Raw genomic sequence first — 20769 nt, 5'->3', positions numbered from 1 at the left:
CCACGCCCCACACCCGCGCGTGCCGGAGGTCGCACCGAAGCGCTGTGGCCTCGGCTTCCTGTCCTCAGTCTCGCGGCGTCCACAGCCTTGTGCCGTGGGGACATCGTCACCCTTCCCTGGTGCCTCCTTGGCGGGAGTCTTCAGAGGTGGAGTCGCCGAGTCAGAGGCAGACGATCTTCACGTCGCCGTGCGTCGTTCCCGGACCGTGAGTTCCAGAAAACACCTGCGCACAAAACCCTCGTCTCTCGCAGTCTCCTCCTCGTGCCACCTGGGCAAGACGGCGGACCTCTCCTGCCTTTGGTTGTAAAACTGCTGTAGAGACTGAACAACTTCTCTTGTCATCTCCACTGTTGAAGAGCTGCTTACAGACTTGTGTGGTTGGGTTTTTTAAAAGCATCTTGAAGAAATTTGTATGAAGGTTTTCTGTTCCAACTTGGAGAACCTTCAGCCTCGAAGGTGGCTTTGTGGAAAGCACGGAACTACGGCGGAAACTTTAGGAAGGGGGATGGCGCACAGTGTGGTCACAGACGCACACTGCGCGCAGGAAGGCTCCGAAGGGAGACGAGGAGGAGTGCCACCAACTGGGCACGCACAGTGGGTGGTCCACGCCATTCTGTTTTTGCCGAGTTCAAGATGAGCTGGGACTGCGTCTTCCGATGAGTCGTTCACAAGCAGCAATGACCTTGGCACTTTCTGGAGCTCGTCAGGATGTTCTTGGGGTGATCATTTCTGGTCTTTTGAGACTAAATTGTTTCAAATGCCACACCCTTTAGAGCCAGTTTATTTCCTTCTTTGTTCTGAACAGTCTCCTAGGTGTTACGAGGCCTGTTGTTTTTGGAAGCCACAGCTTTCGCTGCAGCATTTGAAACAAGTCGTAAAGACAGACTCCCGTGACTTGCTGGGCAGAGTTTCTGTGTCCTCGTCCTCAGTGTGCCGGCAGCGGGGCTGTGGGGGGACGCGCGGAGGCTGCGTGTAGGGAAGGAGCACCCGGATGGCGCGTAAGTGCTCGCTCACACCTGGGGAGGAGGCACTGCCTGGAGCCAGAAGCCCCAGCTTCCGAGTGGCACGGAGGTGCTGGGCCCCAGGGGCTGTGGCCACGGTAGCTGAGTGACAGAAGGGAGACTCGGGGTGGGAGGAACCGGCTGAAGGAGCAGCACGGGCTGGGGGCTGCCACAGTCTGTTGAGGTCCTGCGGTCCTCCGACCTGGGGAGTTCTCAAATCTTAACTCCATGGCTTGAGAGTACGGGCCCCACTGGGAGAGGGGTGCTTGGGCTTCTACCCGGACAAGACCATCTCGGGGCTGCCGGAGCCTGTGCGGGCGACACCGGCAGGCCCCAGACACGGGATGCTTCAGGCGTGGTGCCAGGCTGCTCTGGTCCAAACACACTTCCAGACACCCCTTACCAGGGAGCCTCAGCGGGGCCCTGGGCCGCGCCGTGGGGACTTCGATGCTGGGGACACTTGAAGAACGTCGCCTGGGAGCCACGTGGGAAGGCCCCAGGGTCTGAAATTGAGTCCTGAGAACGGCAGGGGCCGCGCAGGGGTGCCTGCCTGGCACGATGGTCGCCTTCCTGGGCTCCGAGAGGCTGTGTGGTTTCCGTCTTCGGGGGCGGCCCAAGAGGGGGCCGAGTCCTGTGTGACGGGGACCATGGGAGGGAGAACCGGGAGGACTGAGCGTGGGAACTGCCCCAGCAGCAGGGGCCCTGGTCCCTGCAGTGGGGTCTCCCTGGCCGCCTGGCACACACGAGAGTGGGCAGGGCCCAGAGCAGGGGCAGCGGTCAGTGACTTGTGCTTGCCTGGGACTGACCGCCTGGTGCTGGGAGGAGGGGCCACAGCGGCCCACAGAGCGAGGTGGAAGCTGGGGGCAGAGCACGGGGCCTGGAGGGAGACACCTCAGCGAGGAGGCACCCAGGGGGTGGCCTCCACGGGAACGTCCAAGCCGCTCCCCTTCGTTCCTCACCGTGTGCGGGGGAGGGGGGGCGACAGCGAGTCCTGGAGGACGTGTGCTGCTGAGGTGTGCAGGCCCCGCAGTTTACCTGTGGGAAACGTGCGTGTCGCCGGAGCACCGACATTTCAGAAGCGTGTCTTCCCAGGCGTGATGCACCCAGGCATGGTGGCTGGGGAGCTGCCGGTGCGCTAGGCGGAGGCCTGCCTGTCCGCCGGGCGGAGGTGCCGGGGCGGGTCCAGGGCAGCGACCCCCCCCCCGAGCCCCGAGTCCAGTAAGGCTGGCGGCCACCGCGCCAGGGCAGGGGAGCACGGTTTTCGCTGATCCTCTCTGGTGTTCGCCCCCATCCTTGTGCCACCTCCAGCCATCGGGTGGCAGCGCCCCACAGTTCACACCTGCTGTTGCAGGCTCTTTGGGAGGGACATTGGGTGCTCGTCACGACACCACGAAAACGCATGTCTGGGGGGCTAGTTCAGTGTTGAGAGCGCGGGCCCTTGAGACGCCGCTGCGGGGGCGCCAGGAGTGGGCTCCAGCCCTTGGTGCTTTCCCGTCGCCCTGCCCCACGGGCGCCATGCGGCATGGCTGTCCTGCCGCCGCACCAGCTCGGAGGGAGCGGCGCTTCTGTCGCTGACCAGCCTTTCCGCCCCCGAGAGCGTCGTGTTGGGGAGGAGCGAGCTGCACTTCTGGAGGCTCAAACACGCTCGGCGGAGATCTCGGAGTCCAGAGCGTGGGGGACAGCACCTGCTGCTCCCACCGCACAGAAACCTTGTCGGCAGGGAGCCTTGCCTGGGGTCTGCCGGGTGGGGGTGGGGGTGGGGCCGGGGGACCGTGGGGTGGGTGGAAGGGAAGGTGTTCCGCCCGGACACCAGTGCAGCCCGGACCCAGCAGGCAGGAGAGGGGCCCTGCAGCGGTGTCCCCAGTGGGGCGGTCTCGGGGGTCTGCTGCAGGTGGCAGGTGGAGGGGAGGCCCTGCACGAGACCTCCTCTTGGGAGCCCCGTGGCGGCTGCTCGGTGGCGTGCCTGCCGTCCCCCACCACCAGACACCGTGTCCTGCCCACCCCTGGCTTCCTCCCTGCTGTGCTGCTCACTCGCCTGGGGCCAGCTGCTGGGCTTGTTTTCTGGCCTCCGGCTTCCTCCAGGGGTCTGAGGAGAGGGCTTGGGTCCATAGAGACCACTGCCGTGCCCCGCACGGAGTACGCTCGAGGAGCAGGAAGGCCTGGTGCGGCGGGCGGGGGCCTTGCGGCCCGGGTGCGGGGGGCTGGCTGGGTGCAGGCGTGCTCGCTGGGCACGCGGCAGCGAGGTCGAGGACGGTCGTGCCGGGTCCACCGTGGCACGTTCTCGCACTCCGGCTGAGCGCCTCGGGGCAGCGACGGCGCGGAAGGGACCGAGCGGCGTGGGCACGCCCGGCGCACACGGAGGGGTGCGTGGACCGGTCCATGTGCGTCTCGCTCACGTCTTTGTTGGAGCTCGTTGCTTTTCCTGATGTCGCCCAGGACGCTTCTGGGGAGCCCGCTCAGAAGGGGCTTCTCCGGTGGCCGAGGGATCGCAGAAGAGCGGCCGTGACTGTGTCTCTTCCTTAAGAAGCCCCTAAAGGCTCTCCCTGCAGCACCCGCCGCACGCACTGCGGGCGCACCCGAGACAGGACGGGCTGCGTGTCAGTCACGTGTGCGCTGCACAGCAGTGTGTGACAGTGCGCAGTGGCACTGTGGGGGACGACAGTGTACACGTTAGAGACGCTTGATGTGGCCCTGGCTGGGGTGGGTTGTGGTCGCAAGAGGCAACCGCACGTTGATGTCTCTCTGCCTCTCTTTCTCCCTCGCTTCTTCTCTGTAAAAATAAGTAAGTCCATTCTGAAACTGAATAATAAATAAAGTCTTTAAAAATAACCCAGCGCTACGAAGCACGGACCATTCTCTGACCAGTTGGAAACGGTGCCCGGAGACTGACCTGGTTAGCAAGCACTCACACGGACCTCCGGGGCGCTCCGGGAGCGGTGGAGGGGCAGCTCCTGTCTGGGTCCCGTGGCTGGCTGCGGGGGCCGGCGGGGGGGCAGGGCGGGACCTGCAGGCCCTGAGCAGCCGGGGCAGGTGGCCGGGCTCTCACACTTGAGGTCGCTCCTGACCACAGGTGCTGCCTCTTGGCCGGTTTGCACCTCGGCCTGTGTGCTTCCCAGACCCGGCCGCGCCCTCCGGGGGATGCCCCCGTCCTCGGCTGGGCACTGGCCTCTGGGGCCGTGGTCCTGTTTCCGAGCACATGTTCCCCCCCGCCCCGTGGCCTTAGAGGCAGCTCCTGGTCTTGTTGGCCCTGCCTCGGGGTCCCCCCCCCCGCCCCCCCCCCCCCCACACACACAGGGGATGTGGCTGGTGGGGTCGGGGTGCTTCCCGGTCCCCCCTGCCCTCCAGCGTGAAGCCTGGTCCCAGTCCTCTGCCACAGAGTGAACTCGGGGGGCCCGCAGGCTGACGGGTTCCCGCCCCCCCGCACATGCAGGTAGGCCTGAGGACTGGTTCACTCCTGCTTTACGGTGTGGGTTTCTCACCTTGAATGGCCATTGGGCTGCTGGGGTGTGGCTGGCACCTTCAGGGTATGTGCTTGTCGGCCTTTTGCGGGGCAGCGGTCAGCCCTGAGGCCAGCGTGACCCCGCTGTGGTCACGTGTCACTGTCCTGGGGGAGTGCGACCTCCACAGAAGCAGCTGTCGGCTGACCTCGGGTGACCACGACCACCTTGTAGAGCCAGGCGGGCGGTGGGTGCCTGTTGCCGCCTTGATGACCGCCACTCCTGCCGCTGTGGTCGCCGTGGCCTGGTCCGGGCTTGCCGGTGCGCTGACAACACCTGGCCGTCGCCCTCCGTTCACAGCCCAGGTGTGCGGGTGCCCTCCCCATCGGGCCCTGCGTGGGGGCGAGACTCAGGGAGCGTCCCAGTCGAGGGGCCTGGCCGGGCCTGCTGCTCGTCCGTCTCCTGCCCGCGGCGGCCTTGTCGGCTGCGGGGCGTCAGTGCGTGCTCGGCCTGCAGGCTCCCTCCGTGTCAGGCTGCACATCCCGGGGCTGGTGGCAGGTGCCGGGGGCGGGGGGGGGGGCGCAGGGAGGGTGGGTGGAGGTGCCCCACCCAAAGCCCTCGTCACCCCTGCGCCCCGTCTCCATCGCAGGGAAACCTGCCTGCTCACCACTCAGCAGCGACTGAGCGCATGCCCGCTGCGTGCTAGGCGCTGCTGCAGTGCGGGGGGGGGGGGGGCTCCGTCTGCTGTTCTCGGTTTCGTGTAGCTTCTGCACAGCGTGCTACAGGGCTTTTTAAAGTCTGAATAGAGTGCTCTGGCTGGCATGGCTCAGCGGATTGAGTGCCGGCCTGTGCACCAAAGGGTCGCAGGTTCGATCCGCGGTCCGGGCACACACCTGGGTTGTGCACCAGGTCCCCACTAGGGGGCACTGGAGAGGCAAACCACACATTGATGTATCTCTTCCTCTTTTTCTCCCTTTCCCGCTCTTTACTAATAAATAAAAATCTTAAAAGCCTGAGTAAAGCGTTTAAAGTGAGGGATTTAAAAACGTGTTTTGGGATATTAACAAGGTTACTCACTTTGTCCATTCCTCCTCTGGTGCCACTTATTTTGGGGGTTTTGTGTCTTGTCTAACCCAGCTGTGGTCTTTGTCCCCTTGTGTCTTCCAGCAAGCGGGGGTTCAGCGTCCGGTCCTTTGGAACGGGGACTCACGTGAAGCTGCCCGGGCCGGCGCCCGACAAGCCCAACGTGTACGACTTCAAGACCACGTACGACCAGATGTACAACGACCTCCTTAGGAAAGACAAGGAACTGTATCCCTGCTCGTCACCCCGGGGAGACCCCAGCGGGGCTGTGTGGGGCGGGTGGGCCCTCAGGTGCAGGCGTCAGGCCGACCCTCGCGCCGGGACGTCCGGGAGGCGGGGAGATGGCAGCCGCCGCCACGTGCTGCGCTGAGCCGGGCACGAGCGGAGCAGGCCCCTCCTCTCTCTCCAGGGAAGTAAGTCTGTTCCCGGTGCCCGTGCACAGGGCCCAGGACGTGTAGGGCCTGCAGGTGCACTTGGGGGACGGCGTCGTGCCAGCACCCAGCTCAGATGGGCGGTGGGGCCTGCAGGCTCCATGCCTTCCCGCCCCGCGGGGCCCCTGCCCCCGAGACGCTCGAGAATGGTGGGGTGCAGGCCCCCGGGCCCAGGGAAGCCCGCTGGGGCGGGAGCCCTCCGGTCACTGTTTCCCTCGTGGGGTTCTGGGCCGCACTCGGGCCCACCTGGCCGTCCACAGACAGGACGCAGTGTCTCTCCTGCCGGCTCTGGCGAGGAGGGGACTCGGGAAGGAGCGCTGGGTGCTGTGCGGTGCATCCAGGTCAGGGCAGCACCGTGGTGTCGGCGCCTCACGCGGGGCTGCGCAGCCGTCACTGCAGGTGTCCGCACATTCCCCTCTCCCCCGAGACCCCGGGAGGCCACCCGTCCCAGCCCCCAGCTCCCAGCCCGCAGCCAGCTCGGGGTGGACGCGCCTCTCCCGGGCAGCCTCAAGGCCAGCGGACGGTCCCCAGACCCGACCGCGTTGCCACGGGTGTCGGGCTGCGTTGGCTTTATACAAGAGCCGAGCTTGCTTGTCCCATTGCTCGAGTCCCGAGTGTTCCTCCACGACCTCCCCGGCCTCGGACTGCCCGATCTGGGTGCGCATCCTCCCCTCCCCCGGCCGCGGAGGCGTCCTGAACACAGGGCGGCTGGCACATTGCCAGTCTCCTGCAGGCATCCCGGGGGGCCTCGGCCTCGGGGCCTCCCCTTTTCCGCTCCTGAGCTTCCTGCCAGGGCCCCCCACCTCCCCCGAGAGGGTCTGGGGCTGCCCCCTGTGTCCACCCGGAGAGCCTTGGCGGGAAGGTCAAGGTGTGCTCTTCTGACGCAGCAGCGACCGGCCTGCAGTGGGAGGCGGTGGGCGTGGGAGGGGGCGGGCCTCTCAGCTGGCGACTGCTTTGTTGTCACGAAGCCACTTGCTTAGAGCAGGCGAGAGCCACGGAGTGTAGTCAGTGTGTGTTCAGCGCCGTCCCTCGGCGCGGACTCGGAACGCAGACGCGGCTCCCCCCGGACCGTGACTCTGCTCGCTGGCTGGAGACTGGACGCAGGAGCCTGTGTCCAGTACGTTTGCTCCTGTGGGCCTTCCCTGGTCAGTCAGCTTTGGAGTCAGGTTTTTTTTTTTTGTTTTTTTTTGTTTTTTTGTTTTTACTTAAACTGCGTGTTCCTGTCTGCCTCAGTGTCATCGTCTCCCAGACCCTGGCTTAATTTGCGTGTGTACCCCCTTCTTCACTGTGCAGTTTTCCGTGCCTTGGGGCCGAAGGTAACAATAAAAATGGTTTCTCACACTGTGAACCCCCGCAGCCTCCTGACCCCTGTCCTGGGCGCGAGGTCAGCAGACATGACAGCTGGGGGGCGGGTTCCTCTCGGGGTCTCCTCAGACTCGTCTCGGGGGCACGTTCCTTGGGCAGTGCTGGCGAGCGGGCACGAGTCGCCGGCCCCTGGTCCCAGCCCCTGGTCCCGTCCCGCAGGCCCCTGGCCGCCCGCCGGGCTCCCGGCGCCTGAGGCCTGGGCTCTTGCTCGCCTCTGCTGTGTTTGGCCCGGTCCCCTCGCACCCTGGCTGGCTGGCTGGCAGCCGTGTGTTAACCAGTGTTTGAAGAGCAGCGTCTGTCTGTCTGTCTAACAAATGGACGTGCTCCCGGAGGACAGGTGACCCGATGCGGCTGGCAGGCCCTCAGGTTTAGAGAAGCTCTCGTGCTTAAAACAAACTGCAGCCTTAAGACGTCTCTGGGGACGCAGACCAGTCGCTGTCCCGTCTGAGCTGTGCACCTGCCCGTTGTCGGCCCCGAGGCCACATGCTGAGCAGGGCCCGCGGCCGCGGCAGCGCCAGGGCTCGCCTGGAGGTCTGTACCTGGTGGGGGTGCCCCAGCCCTGCCCACTGCTTTGCATATTCGCTCAGGCCTGGGGGGCCCACTGGTCTCTGCCCGAAGACGCCGTGGCGTGCAGCAGCTGCAGCCGGAGCCCGCCCCCGAGCCCGGGGGTCCCCACGGTCGTCTTTGTGCAGCCTGCGTGCTTTGCAGGAGCTGCTTTCGTCACCAGAGTGACCTCAGATGGGTGTCCTCGCGGGAAGAAGTGCTCGCTCGGCCCGGGAGAGCCCGAGGCTGGCGGCCTCCCCACACGCTGGGGCCAGGGACGCCCCCGTCCGCACGGGCCGTGCTCTGCGGTGGTTCACACCGTGGGCACCGTCAGCCTGCTCCTCCCAGGGCAGGGACGGCCTCGCGAGGCCTGTGTGAGGGGGCGGGGCTCACCTCCCGGAGGCTGGCCGGCGCGGCCCCTCGGGGTGGGTGCGACCGGAAGTAAAGTGGAGGTGCTACCGCTGCACGTGTGACGCCCCGAGGCCTGGAGCCCCGGAGCTGCTCCTGGGCCGGGCTGGGAGGCCGCTTCCCCGCGGAGGAGCTGCCGTCCACCGGGTGCCTGGGAGGCTCCGCTGCAGGGAGGGGCTCCCTGGGTGGGCCCTGCAAGTGGGCCGGGGGGACTCTCAAAGACACCGGAGAGGAGAGGGGGCCGCTGACCAGGAGTCCGACCCCCGGGCTGGGGCTGCCCCTCGTGGAGACTGGGGTGGGGGCACCGCCCTGGGCTTCCCTGGTCACAGGCCGCTGCCAGCCTGGAGACCACAGCCGGGGGCAGGGGCTCCGGGCCGTGGCAGGGGTGGGTGCCTGAGCTCTCAGTATCCTCCGGCTCAGCACACGTGACGCACCGTGACCGACAGCGGTGGCCCAGCGCCCTGGCTCCGCTGTGTGAGGGCGCTCGCCTGGGCCTTTGTGAGCCCCAGAGCCTTGGGGACCATCCAGAGGGGACTTGGGCCCCACTTGAGACTCCCTGCCTTGTGTCTGACATGGGGGGGGGGGGTCTGACACTGGAAGTCAGACTAGGCGACAGGATCTCCATGCTGAGGCGGCTCCTGGGCACAGCCCGCCCCCAGGGAGCCTCGACCACAGAGGACTGGGGTCACTTCCGAGGCTGTGGCGCACAGTGAGGACACGGGGGTTGGGTGTGGCCGCCTCGGGGGACTGAGACGGTGTTGGCAGCGCCTGGGGTGTCTGTGGGTCCACCTAGTGGCCCCGTGAGGCCAGAGCACCGTCCCCCGGCCGTGACCTGATGCTGGCAGAGGACATGCGGTGTCCTCGCCCGGGCCCCCCTCTTGCCCCGTGCGGGGTGCTGCCGGGGTGCTGGCTTGGAAGGCCTTCCGTGATCAGGCACCCCCTGGCTGGGGGTGGGGCTGTCCCTGCCTTCCACCTCCCTGCCCCACCCCTCCGGCTTCCGTCCCCACCGGGGGCCCCACTTGCTGGGCTAGCAGCCTCACGGGGGAGTGCCAGGTCCCTTTTCCAGGTCCCACCAGTACTGTTCCCTTCTTCTGGAGCCGTCCCCCCCCCTTCCCTGGGGCCCCCCTGCCCAGCAGAGTGCCCGTGGCATGTTCTGCCCGGGCCTTGCTGCGCCCCAGCCGCCCCCACGGGAGCCCGACTGGGTGCCCGTGCGCCTGGCCCCGACGTGCTCCTCCGGGCGGACTGGCCTCCGTGCCGTGGGTGCCCTCCCCAGGTGTCCAGAGGGACAGCTGGAGTCCACTAGGGCTGATGGCCTGGCTGTGACCTCATCCTGTCGTCTTGACCTTGGGAGGCGTCGGGGTCCCTGGGAGGCGGAAGAGTCATAGGAGCCCCCCTTGTCCCGGAGGCCAGGCTCCTTCGGGGACTGGCTGCTCAGCAGGGAACTTGGGGGTTGGCAGGTGGGCCGGGAGCGGGTGGGCAGCGCCCATGCCCCCGAGTGGGGCCCTGGAGCCAGCAGCACGGGTCTCCCCGCTGGGTCAGGGCGGGGGAGGCCCAGGCTGGCCCTCCCCGCCGTCAGCCCCGAGAGCACCTGTGAGTGTGTGTGTGTGTGTGTTGGGGGGGGGGTGCAGGGTTTTAAAAACTCGAGCCTTCACCTGCTGCCAGGCCCTGGGGTGGCCAGCTCTGCCCTTGCCCGGCTCCTGGTGCCTGCTGGCCCCCCGGGGTGAGTCCCCGGGCTCAGGACCGAGGGCCGTGTGCTGCTGCACTTGGAGGCTGCCTTCCCGAGACGCTCCGCTCCCCGACGGGGCGCGTTTGGGGCCCCTGCCCCCGACGCTGGCCCCAGCCGTCCTCTGACGGGGTTTCGTCCTCGGGGCCAGCTCCTCTCCTGCGGGCCTGGCCGCCCTGCTCACCCCACCCCGCCTGCCCCAGGTGGTCTGCATGGGGGTCCCCGGGGGCTGGAACGGCAAGGGGTTGGGATGTCCTCAGGGGTGCCCTGCACGGCCCTCCTGTCCCTGGTCCTGCTTGGCCTCCACCTAGGATCTGCACCTCTGGAATTTGCCAGGAAAAAAAAAGTCCAGAAAGGTCTCTCCTCCTGCACCAGGGATGATGGGCGGAGTCCGGCCCCCCAGATAGGCCTCCCCGCTCGGCTCCCCACCCTCACTTGCGACACCACCTTCCTGAGGGAGGGGGCGTGGCGGAGGAGGGCAGGGCTTCCGGAGCTCACGGCTGCCCACCCGGGATGCAGGATGCGGCTGTGCCTGGGCAGTGGCTTCATGAAGGTGGCCAGAAAGTGTCAGGAACTGAACACTACAGCTAGCAATCCAGCCTCCGTTTAAAGTACGTCTCTCAGACAAACCGTTCAGATACAGTGTAACAGCGCCCTCCGTGTCCGTGTTCGTGTCTGGGGAAGGCGAGCAGTGTGGTGGCAGGAGCTGCTTCAGGTAAACGGCCGTCGCAACTCTGAGGTGTGGGCCCCATCACACACATCTCCCGGCCCACCCAGAGCAGCATCTGTCCCCCTTAGGGGGATCAGTGAGGTGCCCCTCCCCTGCTGTCCAGAGACGCCCCAGGAGGCCCCTCCTGGAGCTGGGGCTCTGTCTCAGCTGAGGAGGTGAAGCGTCTCCCCGGGGCCCCGCAGACACCCAGCTCCGGACCCACAGGCCTCGCTGCCGCGCCCGCAGGGCCCATCGCTCTCGTCTTCGGTGGTCCGGCGTCTCCCTCCAGGACCCCCTTGTCGCTGCAGGGTTTCGGGTTCCTGTGCTGTGGCTGAGCCCGGCCGGGGGGCTTTCAGGCGGGGACTGCCGTGCCGGGGGTCGGGGCCAGTGTGGCTGAGGTGCTGCCGGCGGGCTGGGGAGAGGCGAGAGGAGGCTGTAGGCCGGCACAGAGGCCCCGCCTCCCGGGCCATGTGGGCCCGGACACTGTGGCCTGGTCAGCTGGGGTGGGCGGGCAGGTCCAGTCCGCCCGCCCGCCTGCCCGCCCTGTCCCCTGCGCCCTGGGGTGGGGGCGACGGTGCAGCGCGCTCGGGGCACGCCTCCCCTGGAGTTCCTTAACGGCGGCGGCGCAGCTACACACAGAACGGCATCCTGCACATGCTGGACCGGAACAAGCGGATCAAGCCTCGGCCGGAGAGGTTCCAGAACTGCAAAGACCTGTTTGACCTGATCCTCACCTGCGAGGAGAGAGTGTACGACCAGGTGGTGGAAGGTGAGCCCGCAGGCCCGGCGCCCCCAGCTGTGCCCGGGCCCCTCGGGGTCCTCTGTCCCTCGAGCCCCTCAGGGCCATCCTCCCCCGGCCGAGGCGGGGGGCCAGGCAGCAGCCAGGGAGGGCCCCGGCCAACCGTGTTCTCCCGGGTGAGGCCGCCAGTGCTGCCAGCGGCCTGGCAGGGAGCGGAAGGCGGGGGCCCAGTGCTCTGAGGGGCCCGCCGAGCGCTGTGCCCCAGGGAGGTGGGGCCTGGTGTCGAGGTTTGGGCGGGAGGTGCCCTGAAGTCCGTGCCCTCCTGCCCCGGCCAGACCTGAACTCCCGGGAGCAGGAGACCTGCCAGCCGGTGCACGTGATCAACGTGGACATCCAGGACAACCACGAGGAGGCCACCCTGGGGGCCTTCCTCATCTGTGAGCTCTGCCAGTGCGTGAGTATCCACACCCGCCCCGCCCCCAGCCCCTGTGCGGGGGCCCGGTCCAGGTCCTCCTGTCCGTGAGGGTTTCCAGGTGCAGGTGACTGTCACACAGTTCAGTTCACGTTCCAGCCGTTTCCAGCTGTCAGAACGCAGGTCGTGCGGAGGTGCCTGCAGGTCGAGAACCTACAGCTGGCTCTGGTTAACCCACCCTGGGCGTTAGGGTGATGGAAGGCAGCGACTGCTGGTGTCCCCGTTCCACGAAGTTGCTGTGTGTCATGTCAGAGGGCTCTGAGGGACCTCCCTGTCACTTGTCACTCCACTCACCTGGTGCCCCCCACCCCCTTGTGCGGAAAGCCACAAGGCTTTTGTAGCCACTCTGCGGCTGTTCTCGGAGCAGAGCCTCTCTTCTGTGTGACGAGAGCCCCCAGCACGGAGGAGCCCACAGGCCTCGTTTCCTGCTGCACTAGGCCAGCTGGCTGTGGGTGACAGAAGCACACAAGTGGCTGAACCAGGACCTCCAGGGGTGGGCGGGTCCTGGTGGTTCGCACTCAGGGCCCAGCACAGCTTCTGGTCCTGGTGCGCCTCGTGGTGCATGGTGGCTGTTGGAGCTCCGGCAGGTGTGCCCATGATCCTGCCATCATGCAAGAGAAAGGGCTGCAGGGGGAGACACATCCCAGAAGTTGCCCGAGTGACCTGGGTCACACTGGCGGGAGCTGCGTTCGTGGTGCTGCTGTTCAGAAGCCGTGCCTTAGGCGGAGGCTGGGGCTGCAAGCAGTCTTGGCTGCTGTCTGCCTTGGGCCACCCCAGGGCTGTCCCCTGGCAGCACCTGCTCCTTCAGGGCAGCGCTTGACCACCAGGGGTGCCTGGCTGTGTGCGCACACTCATGGGTCCGACTCCTGGGAGGGACATGAGTGGCAGCCAGTGGGCAGAGGCCACAGATGCCGCCCAACAGTCTGCACAGACCGGAGCCCCTCTGCCCCCCGGAGCGTGGGCCGGGCTTCCGCCCTGGTGGGCACTGCACCTCCCGTGCCCGAGCTCACCTGCGGAGGCGGGCCCACACTTGTTTGGAGTCCGTGTGACGTCTGAGAGCCCCCCTGCTCGTTTCGGAGCCCAGCCCCCTTCCCTGTGGTGCCCCCAGGGCAGGGCCCGGGGCCAGCGGCAGCACAGAGTGGGAGGCCCTGGTCAGCACTGGCATGGGGAGGGGGGTCGGGCCTCAGGGCCCGCCGGCCGCCCCCCGCTCAGGAGGCTGCCCGCCTGCCTGCCTGCAGATCCAGCACACGGAGGACATGGAGAACGAGATCGACGAGCTGCTGCAGGAGTTCGAGGAGAAGAGCGGCCGGGCCTTCCTGCACACCGTCTGCTTCTACTGAGCCACGCCCGCCACCGCGGCCCCGGTCCACGCTGCCCTTGGTTCTCCCGACCCTGCCTCCTCGCCGAGGGCCGCCGCCCACACCGGGCGCCCTGCCGGGAGGGTGGGCTCCATGCGGCCCCCAGCCCCAGTGTGGTGCCTGCTCCAGTTTGGATGTGACATTAAAGTTCCTTTTCTTTAAGCAAAACCAGACACGGTTCCAGCTTCTTCCTTCCAGCCTGTCTCCTTCCTTCCCGAGCGCCTTCCCCGCCCCCGAACCCAGCTGGGGTGCCCCTGCAGCTGGCCATCCAACGGGTGCTGCTGGTCTTCCACGGCGTCCTGAGCTCAGCCCTTGGCCGCACGCTGGGCCCAGGAGGAGAGGGGCCTGGGTGCCCCCTGCGCCCCCAACGGCCCTCAGGAAGGGCTCCGGGCTACGGTCCAGGGCCTCCCGGTCCAGCCTCCTCCCCAGCACCCCCTGCTGGGGCTGCCAGCAGAGTGGGCCCGCTTCCTGTGGCACCTGGTCCACTCTGTCGTGCACTGGGCCCCAAGCACCCTTTCCCAGTGTCCCTCTGGGTGCACACAGCTGTGGGTCATCTCTGATCACCTGGGGCAGGGGGCAGGTCTGTGCCTGGCAGGGGCTGGCTCAGGGACGCCTCCCCGGGGCCCCAGTGTCAGGGCCCCCAGAGTGCAGACCCCAACACTGCCCTCCCCGTTTCCCGGCTGCCCGGCCAAGGTGCCTGGGGCTGACCCCGCAGGGAAGCTGGGCTGAAGCTGGTCCTGCCCCCTCTGGGGGCTGTTGCGCTTTTGCTTGGTGGTCCTTGGGCTGAGAGTCCCCGGCCTTTGAGTGACACCCCTGGCCATTCCCCGTGACCTGGCGGGCCCCCCCAGTGAGGGCAGTTGTGTGCGCAGGCCCACTGCTGTCATAGCCCCTCGCCGTGACCCCGCGGACCCAGCAGGAGAACCTCGGCTGACGAGTGAAAAGAAGTGGAGGGAGAGAGACTCCCAGCTCTCTCCAGGGTACCATTCCGGCCAGGACGCGGGCAGGGCACCGGGGCCCACGCTGACCAGGTGTCCCGGGGAGGGGTCGGGCGGGCGCCCGGGGGCGGGGCGGCCGTGTGGTCCCTCCCGGAGGCGGCGCGCAGGGAGAGGGGGCCGGAGCGCGCGCCGGGAGGAAGGGAGGGAGGCAGGGCTGAGGGCGGAGCGGAGCGCGGCAAGTGCGGTGGCCCGGCGGCCGAACGACCCCGAAGCAGCCTCCTCCCGTGTCCCGCGCCCCCGGCTCGCGCCTCTTACCCAGCCCGCGGCGGTGGGTGCCCGGCGCGCTGACCTTTGCGGAGGGGCCGGGGGCTCAGCATCGGGCCGGGGCCGGGGGGGCGCCGGGGCCGGGGGGCGGCGCTCCGGCCCGGCCCGGCCCCGCCCGATGTCCATGAGCGCGAACACCATGATCTTCATGATTCTGGGGGCGTCGATCGTGATGGTGAGCGGAGGGGCTTCCCGCGCGCCCGCTCCCCCACCCGCTCGCGCCTCCCGCGCCCGCGCGCCGCCCGCCGCCTCCCCCTCCCGCACCTTGTTTACCGGCCCGCACGGCCTGCGCTCCCCCTGCCCTGCCTGCGCTCCCCGTTCCGGGCTGCCCTGAGCACCCTTCTCCCCGAGCCCGCGCTCCTCCACCCCTTGGCCTGCGCTCCCCCACTCCTCCGCTTCGCTCGCCGGTCCTGAGCGCCCCCGCCCCCACCTAGACACCCCAGCCCGCGGCTCCTGGGCTCTGACCGGTCATGGGCTCTTCCAGGCCATCGCGTGCTTGATGGACATGAACGCGCTGCTGGACCGCTTCCACAACTACATCCTCCCGCACCTGCGGGGCGAGGATCGCGTCTGCCACTGCAACTGTGGCCGGTGAGTCTGTGCCTGGCGGGGCACACGCGTGATCACACATGTGTGGGGTGCGGGGAGCCCCGGGAAGGCCTGTGAAGGGCCGCACCAGGCCCGAGGGGCTGCTGAATTCCGCACCGGGCCTGGGCGGGGGGAGGACTCTCCGGCCTCCTGCAGGCACCTGGGGGCTGGCCAGGCGGGCTCGGGAGGGGGAGCTCGCCTGAGTTGGCCAGGACCCCCTTCCACAACGCCTTCGGAGGGTGGGTGACGGTCAGCACAGGCCCCAGGCCTCCTGGTCCAGGGCCTGGAGGCCAGAAAGGCAGCAGCCCGGCCTGGCGTCCGAGAGGGACCCTGCACAGGGCCGTGCCCACGGGGCACAGCAGCCTCCGCCCCGGACCCTGCACGGTGCCGTGGACTTTCCCGGGAGCCAGGTACAGGAAGTGCAGCCGGTCCGGGCGGGCAGGGCCCAGGCCCCCCATGGTACAGAGGAGGAACTGAGGCAAGGGGGCGGAGCTTGCTCAAGGTCACCCAGAGAGCGCGGGGAGCCCAGGCCCCTCCACCCACCGTGGCCCCATGCTGTGCACATGTAATGGCGGCGTCCTCCGGGCCATGCATGCCTGTACGTCCGTGTACGAAATAAACATCTCATGAGACGCGAGTGTGTGTGCCGTCTGTGCGTATACGTGTGGGTCCACAGCACACACGCATGTCCACATGCACGCCCTCACCCGCAGGACGCCCTCGCGCTCGCTGGGGCCCGCGAGAGCACACGCAGGTTTGAGTGGACAGAGACCCGCCCAGAGCCGCCCGGCCCCCGAGCCTGTGTTCTGCCCCCGACCTGCACTCCTGCGCCAGGCGCGGCTCGTGGGGGGCGTCGACCGGGCTCCCCTCCTCACCCGGCACGCCCCGTGCCCGTGGGTGCTGACCGGTGGGCCGCAGCAGAGCCGGGCCGCGGGGCGGGCAGAGACGGCAGCGCAGCAGCCCTCACCCGTGCTGGCCGAGGACCGCCGAGTGCTGGCCCCGACGACGACGACGACCTCCGAGTGGGTGTGGGCTCAGGCGACTGGCGGCCCCCCCAGGGCTGGGGTGGCACAGCGCTGGGCCCTGGCTCCGGGCTGCGGACGCACTAGCGACACACATCTCACGGGTGCGGGCTGTTGTGCTGAGACTGGCGTCTGTGTGCCTGTGACCTCGGACCGAGGGCAGGCGGGATGTGTTCCGAGTGTGTTTGCACAGGCGTGTGTGCGGCACGTGCAGTGTCCGAAGTACATGTGGACTCATGCAAACATACGGACGGTGCATGCTGAGCTGGCCCAGCACGCATGGGTTAGTGTGTCTTCAGACACAGAACATGGGGAGCCACGCCTGCTGTAGACAGAGTGTTTCTGCGTGTGTGTGTCCACATGTGCGTGCTTTGTACACTCCACTACATACAGGGTATGTAAATTCAGTGTACAAAAGTCTTGTTTGTTGACAACATACATGTGTATGCCCAGTACATGTACATAATACTATATGCAGTGACCGGTGTGCTCCATGTGCGTCCAGCCCCTCTGCAGAGCAGTTTTGCACATGGGTTATCCGTGCAGAAACCATGTACATGCATTGCCACAATGGACTCTACCCATGTGTGCACATACCATGTACAGAGTAAGCATGCACACAAAATGTGTGCCCTGTACATGCCTGTATGGAAAAGCTTATGCACAAGACATGTATGTAAAGCGGTGCTCCAAAGGGTGTGTGCCGGCAGGTGGCATCTGTGCCCACACATCCATGCATGTGCCACGGTGCCCCCAGAGAGGGTGTGCAAAGCCATGTGCATGTGCATCCCCATGGGGTACGCACCAGGGTCGTGCCAGCCAAGCATGCACGTGAACACATGTGGAGCCCATGGGCCGAGTCCATGGTATACACGCCATGTCCCGTGCATGTGGCTGGCATGTATACATGACATGCGTTGGACCTCAGGTAAACACATGCAGCATGCTTGGTCCAGGCAGGACACATGCATGTACACATCATGGAAATACGTGTGCACATGGGAGACCCGAGACCCCACCTCCGGGGGCCTGTGCTGGAGGAAGGGAGGCGAGGGCAGGGCAGGGCAGGGGAGGGGCCGCAGGGTCCAGGCCAGCGCCAGGGCTCAGGCTCTGCCCTCCAGCCCTTGGGGGCCTGAGCCACCTGTGGAGGTAGGGCCGGGCCGCATCCTTCCTGCAGAGCACCCGGGGCATCTCCAGCTCCACCGGTGACCCAGCCTTTGCAGGGCCCTGCCCTGAGCAGCTGTGTGTCCAGGGGCAGGGAGTGGCTGTCCCGAGGGGACCCCATCAGAGGTCCCGGGCCCCAAAGGCCGGGGCGGCAGGAGAGGGGGTGATGCTCGGTGTCATCAGCCCCTGTGAGGCCTGGGGTGCTCTGGGTGGCAGGGGATGCTGATGGCTCATGAAGGGCATCTTCTCCTGGGGGCCTGGCGGCCACCTGATGCACACATTCTTGGTGGTGATCAATCACTTTCCATCACTTATTGGTGACTCACAATGGCTGGTGGCAAACTGATCAGAAAAGCAGTGTCGGGCAGTCCTTGCTGACTGACCCCATAGAGGCTGTCCGCCGCCCCTTCCCGGGACTGAGCTTGGGGCTCCGGGGCCGCCCCCCGACTCCCCGGGGAGGAAGTCAGCATGTGGCCACTACGGGCACAGCAGGGGCCTGAGGTCAGGGAGAACACCCACCTGCTCTCCCTTGGGGGAAGGTCTCTTTTGGGGGGAGTGGAGCGAGGCTGGGGGGTCGGCAAGGAAGGGCCTAGCCCCACTGAAGACCAGGCGGAGGTGTCGGCATCTAACTGGAGGGAAGATGGGAGCAGCGGGTTTGGGGAGGGAGGACCTATTTTTAGGTGAGAGTTTGAGGTGTCTATAGATCCCACGTGGAGACGCCAAGCAGGCAGCTGGAGCTCGGAGCAGCCATGTGGGGTGTGGGGCGGGCGGCAGGGACTTTAGGAGGGTGGGGTGGAGAACTGGAAAAGCCAGCAATGGGGCTTGGGGAGGGGGAGAGCCAGGATCGGTGGCCCCCTGGGCAGGAGAACCCCAGGTTGACCCCCGCCCTACTGCGCGAGAGGAGGAGCTGTCTTAGCTGGCAGGGACGGCTGGGGGCTAAGGGTGCGTGGGCCCCACTGTGTCTTGGCTCCCAGGTTCTCTCGACGGTGGGGAGGGTGGGGGACAGACCAACCCAGAGTCTGTTGTCCTAAGTGTGGTCTCCTGGGCAGGGCCACGCCATCTGGGATCATGGGGTCCAGGGGGCTTCCTGGAGGAGGAGGGTATCCAGGCAGGTTTGAGGCTTGAGGGGGCCTTGTGGGGAGGGTTCAGCGTGGGCCTCAGAGGCAAGCGAGGGCTCAGTAGCCTGAGTCTGGCCAGTGGAGGGAAGGGAGGCCGAGGCACAGGGCCCAGGCCTCAGTGGGCGAGGGAGGGGCCACAGTCCCGGGAATCCCGGAGCGCCGACAGGTTGTCAATCCCACCTGTCATCCCACTGCCCACCTGGAGCGGCTGGAGGACATGCAGACCCATGCAGGGATTAGGCCGGGGGCGCCCCAGGCAGAGGGGATGAGAGGACGGGTGCTGGGCAGAGAACCAAAGAGTCGGGGACGGCGGAGCAGAAGCAAGGCCAGAGGCCCAGGCCGAGCTGAGGGCACCAGGCTCTGCCTGGAGTGGAAGCTGAGGGAAGGGCCAGTGCAGGGCTGTCCAACTCAGTGTCACCGGCGGCCACGCCAGCCTCGCGGCTGCCTTCAGAGGGCTGAGTGCCATACTCCTTAACTGGGGGCAAGGAGCTCAGCCCTGCCGCCGGGTGGAAACCAGGTGCCGGGGCGGATGAAACAGGTGGAGGCCGGAGTCCACCCGAGGGCCTCGTGTCTGCCACCTGTGGGCTAGTGTCAGGCTGGAGGGAGAGGCCCGAGGGGCGGTCTCAGAGGAGCTGCGTCAGCCCCATGTCCAGCAGGTGGGCTGTGACCCCGCCACCAGACAGGACACCCTGTCCTGGGCCCTCACCCTGGACTGGCCCACCTGCACTGTGTCTGCGACCCCGTCAGGGTTGGGGACGAGCCTCAGACAGCAGAGGAGGGAGGGCAGACGCACCCCTGGCCGGCTCCTGGACCTCACTCAGACCACTGACGTCCCACACTCCCACCCTCTGGGCAGCCCCCGCCTGGGGACGAGGGCCCCGAGCGAGTCGCAGGCCCCTCTGGACCTCGGCTCCCACGGGGGCTGCTTCAAAGACCCCAGCAGGGATCCCGTGCGCCCCGCGGGAGAGGTGCCAGCCCGCCCTGCCGCCCCCAGGCACCACATCCACTACGTGATCCCGTACGACGGGGACCAGTCAGTGGTGGACGCCTCCGAAAACTACTTCGTGACAGACAACGTCACCAAGCAGGAGATCGACCTCATGCTGGGGCTGCTGCTCGGCTTCTGCATCAGCTGGTTCCTGGTGTGGATGGACGGCGTCCTGCACTGCGCCGTGCGCGCCTGGAGGGCCGGTCGGCGCTACGGTGAGTTCGGCCTGGACACGCGGGCCCGCCCCCGCCAGCCCCGCCCCCGCCAGCCCGCCCCCATCACGCCCCGCCCCGCCCCGAGAAGCCCCACCCACCGCGCCAAGTCCAGGGCCACACCTCCGCACCAGAGCCACGCCCCTTCGCGCCGGGCCCGCGGGACCTCCCGACCACGCCCCAAGGGTCCCAGAACCCACTCCGACAGCCCGACCACGCCCCTCAGCGCCAGCCCCTGGCCTCGTCTCCGCCTGGGCCAAGCCCCTCCCACACCTTGCCCGGGCGCAGACGCTCCACACAAAGGCCACGCCCCCGAGACACTGCCTCCCTCCGCGGCCCGCGACCACACCCAGCGCGTCGGCCCCGCCCCGCCTGACCGCTGCCCCTGGCCACGCCCCCGCAGATGGCTCGTGGACCTGGCTGCCCAAGCTGTGCAACTTGCGGGAGTTTGGCCGGCGGCCGCACAGGCCCTTCGAAGAGGCGGCCGGGAACATGGTGCACGTGAAGCAGAAACTCTACCACAACGGCCACCCGAGCCCGCGGCATCTTTGAGCCGCGCGCAGGACTCGCGGGGCCGCCGGCCACCGCGCCCACGTACACGGGACTGGATGGCCGCCTGGGCCAGGGCGCCCCGGCCGCCGGGCGTGTCCAGCGGAAGGTGCTGTCTCCTCTTCTTTTTATAAAGGGGTCGGGGTGGGGCCGGTCTGGGGGCAGGATCCCGGTCTCCAGGGCTGGGCAGGGCGCAGAGGCTTGCGGGGGGCGGGGGCTCCGCTCCTGCAGCCCAGCCTGCGCCTGGCCTGGGACCACGTCCGTTACTTCAAACCGGCTGTTTCCTGTGCGCCCGTGTCCTTCCCCGTTCTCGCGGAGGGGAGGCCGGGAGATGGTCTGGGCAGGGAAGGGGGCCGGACCTCGGCCGCACCCACGTCTGCACACGGGAGCATGTGCATGGGGCGTGTGCGTCCGCGGGCCACAATGGGGGGTGGGGGGCGGGGGTCTGGGGGAGGCCCCAGCCCAGCAGCAATAAGGCCTCTGGGCCCCACTGTGGCAAGTGCGGCCACCCTGCCCAGGGCATCCCGGTGAGCGCCTCACTGTGACCCCCAACCCTGCTGGTCAGTAAATTCTCCAGAAAGCTCCAGCCTCCGCCTCTGT

The 20769-nt window shown here is 67.5% G+C and overlaps 2 protein-coding genes across 3 annotated transcripts in view; both read left to right on the top strand.

The window, feature by feature from the left end:
• Positions 1–20769, top strand: part of SSU72 (SSU72 homolog, RNA polymerase II CTD phosphatase) — a 45602-nt gene that overhangs the window by 2050 nt on the left and 22783 nt on the right. The window contains exons 2-5 of one of the 2 annotated variants that reach the window (XM_036025170.1): positions 5606–5749; positions 11330–11469; positions 11775–11893; positions 13150–13254. In XM_036025170.1, the coding sequence (XP_035881063.1) occupies positions 5606–5749; positions 11330–11469; positions 11775–11893; positions 13150–13251 (505 nt within the window). In that variant the 3' untranslated portion in view covers positions 13252–13254. Of the gene's footprint in view, positions 1–5605; positions 5750–11329; positions 11470–11774; positions 11894–13149; positions 13441–20769 lie in introns of those variants that run through there. The other variant, XM_028512537.2, reaches the window with a different exon arrangement.
• On the top strand, positions 14410–20755 carry TMEM240 (transmembrane protein 240). Its single transcript, XM_028513928.2, has 4 exons — positions 14410–14703; positions 15013–15119; positions 19415–19623; positions 20024–20755. The coding sequence occupies exons 1-4, from the start codon at positions 14647–14649 to the stop codon at positions 20170–20172; spliced, it is 522 nt and encodes a 173-aa protein (XP_028369729.1). The 5' UTR covers positions 14410–14646; the 3' UTR covers positions 20173–20755.

This window comes from Phyllostomus discolor, chromosome 5, assembly GCF_004126475.2.
Source record: "Phyllostomus discolor isolate MPI-MPIP mPhyDis1 chromosome 5, mPhyDis1.pri.v3, whole genome shotgun sequence".
NCBI classification, from domain to species: Eukaryota; Metazoa; Chordata; class Mammalia; order Chiroptera; family Phyllostomidae; genus Phyllostomus; species Phyllostomus discolor.
This window is presented reverse-complemented; position numbering and strand designations above follow the sequence as displayed.

Coding starts and splice junctions, on each gene's coding strand:
- TMEM240 (XM_028513928.2), top strand. CDS start 14,647: ATGTCCATGAGCGCGAACACCATGATCTTCATGATTCTGGGGGCGTCG. Junction 15,120..19,414: donor TGCCACTGCAACTGTGGCCG/GTGAGTCTGTGC, acceptor TGCCGCCCCCAG/GCACCACATCCACTACGTGA. Junction 19,624..20,023: donor GAGGGCCGGTCGGCGCTACG/GTGAGTTCGGCC, acceptor ACGCCCCCGCAG/ATGGCTCGTGGACCTGGCTG.